This window comes from Pygocentrus nattereri, chromosome 3, assembly GCF_015220715.1.
Source record: "Pygocentrus nattereri isolate fPygNat1 chromosome 3, fPygNat1.pri, whole genome shotgun sequence".
NCBI classification, from domain to species: domain Eukaryota; kingdom Metazoa; phylum Chordata; class Actinopteri; order Characiformes; family Serrasalmidae; genus Pygocentrus; species Pygocentrus nattereri.
Window position 1 is genome coordinate 41678687 of NC_051213.1, and position 12163 is coordinate 41690849.

Genomic DNA, 12163 nt, shown 5'->3' on the forward strand with positions numbered 1-12163 from the left:
GGACATCACGAGAACAAGGCTAAACAATATATTATACTGCAATCTAATCACAATATGGTGTTTTATCCACACCATGCAGCTTATCGAGCTAAAAGACGCAATAAGACTTTTCACCCCAATATTGTTTGGCCGCTTTAGACACTGTAGACCATTATCTGCTTGTCCAAGGGCTGGAATTAGAGGTTCAGCACTTCACTGGCTCCGTTTGGTCTGTCTTGCTTTAAATGAGAGACAGTGATCTACTGTGAACTCAGCAAACACGAGCTTATCACCTTAGTAGGCCTACTTTTGTTCCGATTCAGATTCCTGAATATTTAAAATTGTATCAGGTGGCACCCTCCCCTGCCCCCCCCCCTCCCCCCTCCCTCCTCTGCCCCCCCCCCCTCCCTCCTGATTTTCTGTTATCTAGAACAACTCCCCTAGGAAGCCACAAAAGACTGCAACATTCCACGCAGCAGCATTAACATCCCTCTGCAGGAAGACCAAGCCTTGTTCTTCACATGTTGATTACAGGTTTCCTAAGTAAGCTCAGAGTTGTAGCCATCATTATTGCAACAAGCAGTTATTAGAAACGGAGAGTGTCAGCTGGGAAATGTTCAGCTTTATCCTTCAACTCCTAAAGTCAGCCAGGCCCAAAAACAGGGCTGGACAAAGGAGAACAATCAGACAGAAACATCATCCCTCCAACAACTGCTTTACTAGACCTAAAAACAACAAGCCTATTTAAAGAGGAAGAAATTCCATTACTCTTTAAAACTTTCAAATATTTCTAAAAAATTGACACATAATGTCATTCAGAGTGGTTTGAAGTGGAATGATTCATCGCAGAGAAGCTTATTGACTGATTTCTGTATGTGGTGATGAATGGAACCAGGGGCAAATACAGCAAATACATATCGCTGCTGTCGGGACAAAACCTTGCATCTCCATGATTTTTTGGGTTTTTGACATAATTCGAAAATGCCAGGCAGCCTTTACATTGTTTGTAAGTTTCCTTATAAGTAGACCAAAGAAAAAGCCCCAAAATTACTTGGAAAGATGTCTGGTTACATTGACTTACATTAAAAGCAGAGCATGTTTTTACATTCTCCTGTAAAGTTACCAGGTTGGAGACACAAGGCTTTGTTCCGACAACAGCGACATAGTGAACCCACCAGTGAACCCCTAAACGTGTACTGAGTTTTATATGTAACATTGATGGTAAAATACTGAGAAAAAAATTTTTTGGGGGACTATTTTGCTTTACAGTGCCCTGCATGTGCCTCTTCACTTTAAACGGATTTTTAAAAAATACATTTTAGGCCAAAGATTTATCCTCACACTTTTTCTCTAGATTTCTCTAGAACGGAGCATTTCACACCAAACCACCCTGAATGACTGCGTTTATATATCTTTACCATTAAATTATGCATCAAATCTGAAAAATTCCCTTTAAAGTGTGTCTGTGGGATAATGTCTGATGAGTGACTAGCTTAGAAAAGAAAAGGGGGCCGATTAGAGGGGCCACATTTTTCTTACAACATTGCATTATTCATCCGATAACCGAAAGAAAATCAGATTTTGTCAGTTATTCAATCAACACATTTACATGCAGTCGAGTAATCAGATCATTTGAAACTACATGAATCTACATGAGTCAGGCGATAATCGGATTTCTGATTTGCAACCAGCCAATAAACTCGCAGAAGTAGACGTGACGTATTATTATTATTTTTTAAAGAAGATGAAGAATATTCAAATCTTTTGTTTTGTGTTTGGTTTCAGTGCCGCTCCAAGTGTTTGGCTGCCATCTCGCGACATCCCCCATCTGTCTTCGCACATCCGCAGACTGAGAAACACCACAGAAATCAAAGTAAGAGTTTACATGCGCTCAGAAATCTGATTACTGCACTAAAATCCAGCTCTCTTTATCAGATTTCTTAATCGGAGTATGGCCATTCGACCACGACCATGCGAATAATCGGATACCTGCAGAAATCTGATTACGATCGGATTATTGAGTGCATGTATGCGCCCTCGATTTTTAGATGGGCTGTTTGTATAATAAAAGGGTTAAGAAGTAATCAAAGTCGTTCAGAGGGACTTGACTTGAATGCACTTTTCTAAACAAAGAGCAAGAACTGTTCACAACTGTGGTGATAGTAACCAAACATCTGAAGAGGTTAATGCATCTAAAAGCTTCCGTATAGAAAGCTGTTATAAATATGCTGCCTGATGTCTTTACATGCACTCAAGAATCCAATCATAATCAGATTTCTGCAGTTATCTGATTATTCAATGGTCATGTAAACACCACGTTCCGATTTCTTAGATCAGAGTAAGGTCTCGAAATTTTCGTCTACCCTCAACCACTGAATTAAGCAGAAATTCGGAAAAATTAGTGGAACTGCCACCAATTATTTTTATAGCGCAGGAGATTTGCAGGTGTTTCATATCCTCATGTCAGGTCCAGTCAGCTATTTCTTCACCATGCTTCCATTAAACTAATGCTAAACTCCCTCAGCATTCCTACTGGGTCATCTGAGCTTCGGCCCTCCTTTCACTGTCAAACAAACCAGCATTTCTTTCTCTCTCGAGCGCTAATGGGCCTCAAGGGCAATGAGAAAAACAGGCTTCAGTGCTGCCAAACAGAACAGCATATAGCTCCATCAGTTCCCAACAAGGACAGCTCTTCCAGTAACCTGCACTTCAATGTTGCTTGCACAACACAGACCCACAGTGAGATACCTGGAGTTGTATATATCTGAGTATTCAAAGAAAAATTTGCCTCTCTGCTGAGAAAGGTCAGAAAAGGTGCACCTTTATGTTTATGAAGGATCATAATAGTTTTTGGTTTGAACCTACAGCTCTGGGAAAAGCTTTTAAAGGGGAATCCCACCACTTGTTCAAAATTCCTGCATAATTCAATCATTGAGATGCAAGTCATTCAAATAGGTTTGATGTGAAATGACTCACTATAGAGGGTCGCAATGTCTACAACACAAATACAGCCACTTTATTTACTATGCAGAACCACCTGATCCTACAGGTGTCTTCTGAGGTTTTTATACACGGAGATTCACTCGAAAGAGGCCCCGAATATTCTGCTGTAACTCCCGTTAGGATGAAGCAATCGGAAAGAAAAAAATACGCTACATAATTTGACGTATGTGTAATTGACTGCATTACATGCGATGCTGGAAGTGATCTCCGTTTTCTGCTAGGGGTACGAGGGTATGCACCCAGAAGTTGCAAACAGAGGTTAAATGTTGTGGCGGCTGTCCGGCGCCCACCTCGTCGCTCTGACGCAGGGGCATCCCGGCTTGTTTGAAGCTCCATATACCGAGGAGCACATTGCATGTTGTTTTGTTCAGATTGCTTCGTCCTAGTGAGAGTTATTACAGAATATCCGGGCCTCTTTCGAGTGAATCTCCCTGTATGTAATACTAAAGATCATCCTTTGCCAACAATGGATTTTAAAAGTACATTTTAAACTAAAAACGTCTGTCAAAACCCTTTAAAAATAACGTGAAATGTATCAGGCAGTGTACTGATAGCCAGTTGTAACGTAGCAGCTTTCTGTGAGGTGGCGTTAACAGGCGTTAAACTCTTCGGACGTTTGGTTCCCATCACCCCCACTTGAGCGGGTGAGTTTTAAACCACGCTGAATGACTTGGTTTACATATTAACCACTTAATTCAGAATAAAAAGGTTATTAAAACATACTTGGGCATCTCATTTACGATCATTTCTTTTCTCTAAAGAACTGTACACTGAAGAGCTCCAACTAAACTAAAGTGGTTCTCCAAAGAGAAGTTTTAAAGACTGCTAGACAGACACTTCATATCGATGGTGTTTTGCATAGCATTTAATACAACAGAATTCTGCTTTAAAGAAACTTCAGATACTTCACTTTATATTGCAATTTACTGTCAGCAGAGTCCACATTTACTGACCACTTCCCGCAGTGTCTTGCTCATCAATGATATGGTGTGACTGGAGGTCAATAACCAAGATGAAGGAGAGTGACGAGATTACAGGACAATGAACATTCACAAGGATCATTTTCTCCATAAAACTTGCTGGATATAAGCCGAAAACTTTCGTAATCCAAACACAGCCAGCCTATCTAACCTGTCAACGAGACAGCGAGTAAAGTCATCCAGAGGGTTTGGCTGCAGTGTAATCAGAACTGGAGTTTGGGTGGCACAAACCATCAAATTCTTATACACTGAGTCACTGGTTTCTCGACAAGAAACCACTACAGAGAAGCAGTAGAGCGTTCCTAAAGAGGAATTCCACCAATTTCTGCACATAAATGAATAAGACGTGAATAAGATCATTCAGCAGGGTTTGATGTGAACTGGTCCGTGGTGGTAACAGGAACCAGACGTCAGAAGAGTTGAACGCTTGTTAAGCTACCTCAGAAAAACTGGTTCCAAATACTCTCTCTGTTGCCTATAAGATTGTTTCATGATAGTTTTGCAATAAGCTTTTGGCTTAAAGCATATTTTCAAATCCATTTATAGCGAACAGGTACATGGAGGGTGTTGTGAGGCAAAATAGTCCCTAAGGAAAACTTTTGATTTACCACATTATACATAAAATGTGTAGGTTCGCTGGCGACCCCCGGTTCCTATCACCATCACTGTGAAGAAATTAGTCGGTAAGTTTCTCTACAGTAAACCATGTCACACGAAATCTCTCTGAATGACTTTCTTTACATCTCAGTCATTGCAGTATAAAGAAATTTGATAAATTGGTGGTATTGTCCTTTCAATTTGGTAAGCTGCCAGCAATTGTACCTTTGATTTATTGTTGACATTCTGTCAGTTTCCCTCGGTTATGAAACCTATTTAATCTTCCTGCACAGAGGAGGAAAGAGCAGGAACAGTCTGGAGTGCTCTTTGTTGGAAAAATTGTTTGAAAATTAAGTCAAATTTCCCTTCAAAACCTCACAAACGTTTAAAGAGACTGTCGAGATTTTTCACGGTTGACTTCTTAGGGAGCGTCCCAAATCGCATACTACTATACTAAATAGTCAAAAATAGCACACTCTGCCTTCCTTCGTACAGAACGGGTAGTATGCGTGGTTTAGTAGTTATAATACGTGGTTTGGGACGCAGCCCTGTCGTGTTAACACTCATCCAAAGATACGTCAGAATGTTTGTAAAATTAAACATTAAACCATGAAGAGGAGCCATGAGAGACTTTTGGGGTTTACTTCTGTATCTCTGTTAGCCACGTCAGATTTTTCCCCTAAGGCTTTAGAGTAGCAGGTGAGAGCCACAGGTGGCAGGTTAGGTCGTATGTTAGCGAGCACCTGAGTCTGCCGCTGCACAGATTCTCCAGAGTGTTGCTAGAGATGAAGAAGGAAAAAATACTTCCAAATTGCCAACGTTATCCCGCCTAGACATTAATCCTTTCGCTAGACATTAATCCCAACTTCCAGCCAACAGCACTAGAACTGCTGCGCCCGTCAGACGAGGCTGAAGTTGGCTTCCAATGTGAATTTTCTGGTCCACCTTAAATGGTGCAGCAGTCGTTTAACCGCGCGTCAGGCGTCAGAATGTAACTGCGGCACTTTTAAGGTGGAACGGAAAATTCGAATAAGAAGCTGGCAGAATAAGTCGCTCAATCTGCCGTGAGCAAAACACGAAGCAGACACAGCCAGACAACGCCGATCTCCTTCACCAGGGAGCAAATTTTCCGAAGCTAGATCAACAACCATAAAGTTTAATGGACTAAGCAGGCGGCTAACGAGCTAGCTAAGCTAAAATACATGAAATAGAGCAAACCAAAGGCTTAACCTACCTCGAGTCCAAAGTTTAAAAGTTCTCAAGCTGCGTAGACTTCCTTCCTTTTCCTGCAGTTTGTCATGTGCACTCGAAGGTTAATTCACCAGCGGGACCTGAGCGGACGACAAAAACAGCCACAGTGTGCCAAATACAACCTGTTACCTTTTCCACAGATGCTGTAGCCCCGCCCAGCGAAGCCTGTGGGAGAGATGTCATTGGTTGAGCGTGGCGTGGTGGGAGGGGCCACAGACAGCGTCTTTTCAATGAGTGATAAAACTGTGGCCTCCACTGGCTGAAACTGTCACTCACCAGCCACTTTATTGGAGCTATTTTGAAGGTCCACTCAGTGGCCACTTTGTTTTAGGAACACCTGCCTTATAGACCCACAATATGTGTACAACTACAGACGCTATCTTTTGTGACGCACAGACTATGACTCACCCATTCATCATTGGCCAGTTCCTAACAACAGGAGCCCTGTTTAAATATTATTTGGGGTAGTGGGTCATTCTGGGCACATTCATAGCAGTGACACTAACATGGGAGCTTGAAAACTTGGTCATGTCCTCTATGGTGCCAGAAACATCTCATCTATGCCAGTTTCTGCAATGATCAACACTTAGTCCTTGCACACAGGCGCATATTAGCGCTTGGTGATGTCCTACAATGGGACCATATTGACGTAGCACCTTGGATTCAGTGGACAGCCTGCTAAAGAGGTGAACCAAGGGAAAACGCTACACTGTGCAGTGCTGTGGCCTAACGTTGATTGTTCACATGAGCATTACTGAGCATGAAGGAGCTCAGTAGCCTTCCAAGAAAGGGTCTTATTTACCACTACCAATACCAATAAAGTAGAATACCACTACCAATACCACTACCAATTCTACCAATAAAGTAGAATCAATTAAAATAAAATGAAATTAAACATGCATTCCTACCCTCATTTACTCATACACACACACACACACAATCAGTCATACCGCTAAACTCAAGAGCACAAAGGTGCAAGAAGGTCTGTGGTTTAAGAACACATCATGAATCTGATGTAGACTTTTTCTTAGGACTCTTCTCAAGAGCTCACTCAAGAAAAACTGGTTGAAACTGGGTGAATGAGGCCCACTGTTTGTTTCTTCTTAATGTTACTGTTTCCAGCCACTAGATGGAAGCATTGTCAGTCACTTAGTACTGCATAACTTAGCTCAGGGGTGCCCAATCCTGGTCCTGAAGATCTCCCACCCTGGAGAGTTCAGATCCCGTACACCCTGCTCCAATACTCAGATTCCTCTGAAGGCCTTTGAGCTAAAACCCTGAAGGGTGGTAGATCTCCAGGACAGAGTTAGGAACCATCTTGTTGAGTTTTGAGGTGGAAAGGTGTAAACGTGATCTCTTATGGAAAATATTTTCAACAAACTGCCATCTCTTCTGTAAACGTTAATGCATATAATAACTAATCAGAATCTTTATTTATCAAGTATCAGTTGTACAAGGAATTTCTTTTGTTGAATAAAATAAATGTAGAAAAATATATACAGTATGTATACATAAAATAAACAATACACAAACAACCTGCAAGTAATATAAAGAATGTGCAATGGTACTGAAGTCCATACAAAGATACATTATATTTCTTACCCATCCAAATCACTGATTTCAGGTGTTCCAATCACTTCCATGGCCAGAGGTGTATAAAACCAAGCAGTGATGACATGTTCTCTGGAATGACGAATCATGCTGGCAATCCGATGGACAAGTCTGGGATTGGCGGTTGCCAGGAGAACAGCACTTGTCTGACTGCATTGTGCCAAGTGTAAAGTTTGGTGGAGGGGGGATTATGGTGTGGGGATGTTTATCAGGAGTTGGGCTCGGCCCCTTAGTTCCAGTGAAAGGAACTCTTAATGCTTCAGCAGACCAAGAAATTTTGGACAATTTCATGCTCCCTTTGTAGGAACAGTTTGGGGACGACCCCTTCCTGTTCCAAAATTACTGTGCACCAGTGCACAAAGCAAGGCCTATAAAGACATGGATGAGTGAGTTTGGTGTGGAAGAACTTGACTGGCCTGCACAGACTACTGACCTCATCCCCATAGAACACCTTTGGGATGAATTAGAGCGAGCCAGGCAGTCTCGTCCAACCTCAGACCAGTGTCTGACCTCCCAAATGCACTTCTGGAAAAACGATCAAAAAAATTCCCATAAACACACTCCCAACCCTTTTGGAAAGCCTTCCCAGAAGAGTTGAAGCTGATGTAGCTGCAAAGGGTGGGCCGACATCATGTTAAACCCTATGGATTAAGAATGGGATGTCACTCAAGTTCATATGTGTGTGAAGGCAGATGAGCGAATACTTTCGGCAATATAATGTATGTAAATATATTGCAAATTTATTGTACATATTGTGTAATGCAGGAAGGTTAAGCGCATATGTCTACTGACTACACAAGGTACTTATTCTTAAGGATTATGGTATGGGATATATAGTGGTAATGTACATAACAACGTGCATAATAAAGGGCAGCTGGTTAAAGCAGAGGGATATGGGAAGGGTCCTTGTTTAGGAGAATGATGGCCTGGGGAAAGAAGCTTTGGAGGTGGCGGTTGGGCTGAGTCTTTAGGGCTCTCACTCTTGGTCTCCGCTGAGATAGAAACCTTCGGAAGAGAGAGTGGTCAGATTGTGAGGGGTCAGCCATTTTTTCTGCTCTCTTCTTCATCCTAGATGAATAAAGACCTTTGAGAGTGGAGACGCAACAGCCAATGACTTCCTCTGCGTGTTGCACTGTTCATGAAGCTGAACCAGAACCAGTAGCAGCCTATGGAAAAGTTTGTACACTCTGCCAATTGAAAAGTCTCAGAACTTTGTGAACTCGTCAGGCCTTACCTGGCTCATAAGGACTGGATAGGCAGGTCATAAACTGTCATTACAAACCATCAACTGTCAATTCCACAGTGTAATAAATTCTCTGATTCTTCAAACCTTATGCTTACACTTAACAATAAGCCTATAAGCAGCAGAGAATTTGAAAATGAAGTTAATTGATGTATTCAAACAGAAGTCTATAAGATCAACACACTTCCAGTTCACAATCTCCACTGTCCAAGATGTCATCAAGAAATGACAGTTAAGGAGAACTGTTGTAACCACCCAACATCTGGAAGACTGAGAAAAAGGCTCATGTGCTGGAGACAAAGCAAAACCCACATACGACAGCAAAAGGGCCTGCAGGAAGGTTTAACTGACACAGGAGTGGTGGTGCACTGTTCTACTCTACAGTATTATTCGCACAAACAAGATCTGCAGGGAGTCTTCAGAAGGAAACCTTACCTGCAACCTTGTCACAAAATGAAAAACAAGTGCTGAGTATTACTTAAATAAAAATGGAACTTTCCAGCCACAATCACCAAATGTATGCTTGAAAGAAAAAAGCAGCAGCATTTGATGAAAGGAACCCCTTGCCAACTGTTACGTGTGGGGACTGATCTATTAGCTATTATCTTTGGGGCAGCCAGAGGCACAAGAAACACCCTACAGGTAGACTACAAATGAACTACCACCAAATATCTGCAAATTCTGGAAGCAAATTCGATACTGTCAGTCAAAAAACTGAAGCTGAAAACATGTTGGCTTCTACCGTGCAAGACAATGACCCAAAGCATACCTATAACTTCAGAAATCAATGGTCGGGGTTCCCAATAATGGACGGATAAAACCTTTTGTGTGTTTGGGGTAAGTATTTGGGACCAGGCTGTTTGGCGAAGCAGGAGCCTTCATTACCCCCTAGATCAGTGGCCAGCAGTCAGGATTTGCTGAGCGCTGTAGGGATTCCTAGTGGTCATGTGATGTATTTGCATCATGCATGCTGGGTATTGTAGTTAGAATATGAAAATGATAGAAAACCATGAATTCTGTCAAAGCGATGAGCCTGAGGGAGACAAAGCTGCGCTACAGATTATTACATAAAATGATGAAAAAATACATTAAACTCTAGTTTTAGGCCAAAATGGCCTTTCAAAAAGAATAACTAATCGTATACATAAAGTTGAGGTATACACAGAAACAGCTGTACAGTCTGGTCAGCAGAGCTGATAAAGTAGACTATGAGTGTAGAAACACTCATATACTGTATATACATATATATAATATACTGTAGTCCACTTTCACCTTGTTCTTCAGTGGTCAGGCCCCCCATGGACCCTCACAGAGCAGTAACACTGATCTGGTGGTGGTGGTGTGTTAGTGTGTGTTGTGCTGGTATGAGTGGATCAGACACAGCAGTGCTGCAGGAGTTTTTAAACACTGTGTCCACTCACTGTCCACTCTATTATATATATATATACACAGTTTAGATGGCTGAACAGGTTTGTCACACAAGACATTTGATATCCTTACTTAAAGAAAGTTCACGCTTTTACCCTCCGGCGACCCTGCAGACCCCAAACGACTTGTGAACGTACCTTCCCCCTTTCGTGCGCGCGCACACGCACGCGCTCCCCCGCATCCTCCCCAGAAAGCACAGGCGCGGGTACGCGCGCGCGACCGCCTCAGCACTCCGTCTGGACTGTCGCTCTGAGTGGACACACCGGGAATGGGCTCTTCGGAGAGAGTGAAGAAAAACTTCCAGTTTTTCCGCGTCTATGCCCTTCAGAGGCTGCTGTTTATTTTGCGGGAATAAGTCTGAGGGAGAGAACAGATCAACTTCCAGATGTAAGAGTTAGGAAATGGGAAAAAAAATAAAGAGTTGCTAGGAAAAGTCAACGAATGGGATAAAAAAATTGAAAATTTGGACTTTTGCTGGTTAAAAGCGGGTTTAAAATATCTGGAATCATTCCCCAAAAGTTTGGAACGAGATTTTAACAAATTTCTTTTACTCACTCGACACAGAAATCCAGTCAAAACATTCTGGAGCCAATTGGGCAGAAGTCCGTTTAGCTGTTAGCATCACTGAGGAAAACGGCTAGCAAACAAGACGGTTAACTAGCAAACGGCTGAAAGTCGATTAGCCTGGAAAACGAGAAGGTTCGTAAGCAAAGAGCTGAAAAGTCGCCGAAAGTTGTTGCGGTTTGTGTATGGAGAGTTGTTCAGACGGTCGGAGCGGTCATGGCAAAGTGGTTTAAAGATTTCCCCACCAGTCTAAAGACGGGTTCCGACCGAATCCGGTCGGCTTCCGAATCTGGACCCCAAACTCGACCCAAACCTGGGCTGACCGTGAGCGCGGGTGCTAAAGGGAGCCTGCGGAAAAATTCTGAAAATGGAGGTGGAGGAGGAGGTGTTGGGTCGCTGCTGTCCGGCAGAACCCGAAAAAATTCGGCCATCGAGCTTGGCCGGAATCACTGGAGCTCGGGTTCCGGCTCGGTAAAGGACGGAAAAATCTGGGAGATCCTGATTCCGGGCAAGAACAAGAAGAACCCAAAAATGGAGGGCTTCGAAGACCACCGCACTCTCAGGTAAGGGTGGGGGATATGAGGACAAAAATTATACTCTATAAAAAAGAATAAATGAAAAAATAAATAAAGTTCATTACTGGGCTGCTGTGAAGGTGTGAGGTAACTGACCATGTAATAGCAAGTAAACGGAACACTTGAGAAAGAGGGTTCTTCAGTAAAGGAAATGGTTCTGTTTAGAACCATGAGTTCTATATAGATGGTACATGATTTACATGGTTGTTCAAGTTGATGCAGAACGTGGTGTATATGATCATAAAAATGGCACCGATATAGCACCAAAAAGGGTTCTTTTGTTGTTACAGTGTCAGTCTTGAAACAGCAGAACTTTTCAGTGCTTTACAGAACCATTTCCAAAAAAGCTTCAACACGTTCTCCATCAATAATCAATCAAGAACCATTTCGCTTTGCAAAGAACCATTTAAGCATGAAATGGCTCTGTATAGAACACATGGTTCTAGATACAACCATTGCCTTAACTAAAGAACTCTTGAGGAACCATCTTTTTTAAGAGTGTAGAAGAATCCAACTGAAGTTGACTAACTTTTCTGAGTTAAGACCCCAAATGTTTGTTTTACAGTCTAGTTTGTTCTGTTCTTAGGACCACCAGCATCGCTGACGCCTACATGAGTCGCATGATCAAGGTGGACAAACAAGACAAGTGCGCCAAGTACGGCAGTGGTCCAGCAGAGGGTTCTGGGATGGACGAGAAGGGAAAGTCACCTGTTAAAACCGAGACGGTGAGTCCATAGTGAGTCTAAGCTTGTAAACAACAGTGATTCTACTGTGATGCTTCATTAGGTGAAGTCTGGCGTCTTCGTCTCAGCTCCCTGGGTTCTTAAGACGTCTCGTCCAGTAGCTACAATTCAGGGGGGTGTATGTAACATCACAACACTTCCAAGACATTTTCACAAAGCAGAATATGCACTTTTTAGCTTTTTTGACGT

The 12163-nt window shown here is 42.4% G+C and overlaps 2 protein-coding genes across 2 annotated transcripts in view; one reads left to right on the top strand and one right to left on the bottom strand.

Moving 5' to 3' along the window:
* The window catches only part of LOC108443682 (cingulin), a 63132-nt gene extending 57198 nt beyond the window's left edge, over positions 1-5934 (bottom strand). Inside the window, exon 1 of the mRNA XM_017724483.2 lies at positions 5794-5934. The gene's annotated coding sequence lies outside the window, so the exon portion shown is untranslated. The remainder of the gene's footprint in view (positions 1-5793) is intronic.
* Positions 5935-10317: 4383 nt separating this feature from the next.
* The window catches only part of she (Src homology 2 domain containing E), a 30184-nt gene continuing 28338 nt past the window's right edge, over positions 10318-12163 (top strand). Inside the window, exons 1-2 of the mRNA XM_037537093.1 lie at positions 10318-11219; positions 11818-11956. Coding sequence (XP_037392990.1) covers positions 10873-11219; positions 11818-11956 — 486 coding nt within the window. The 5' untranslated portion in view covers positions 10318-10872. The remainder of the gene's footprint in view (positions 11220-11817; positions 11957-12163) is intronic.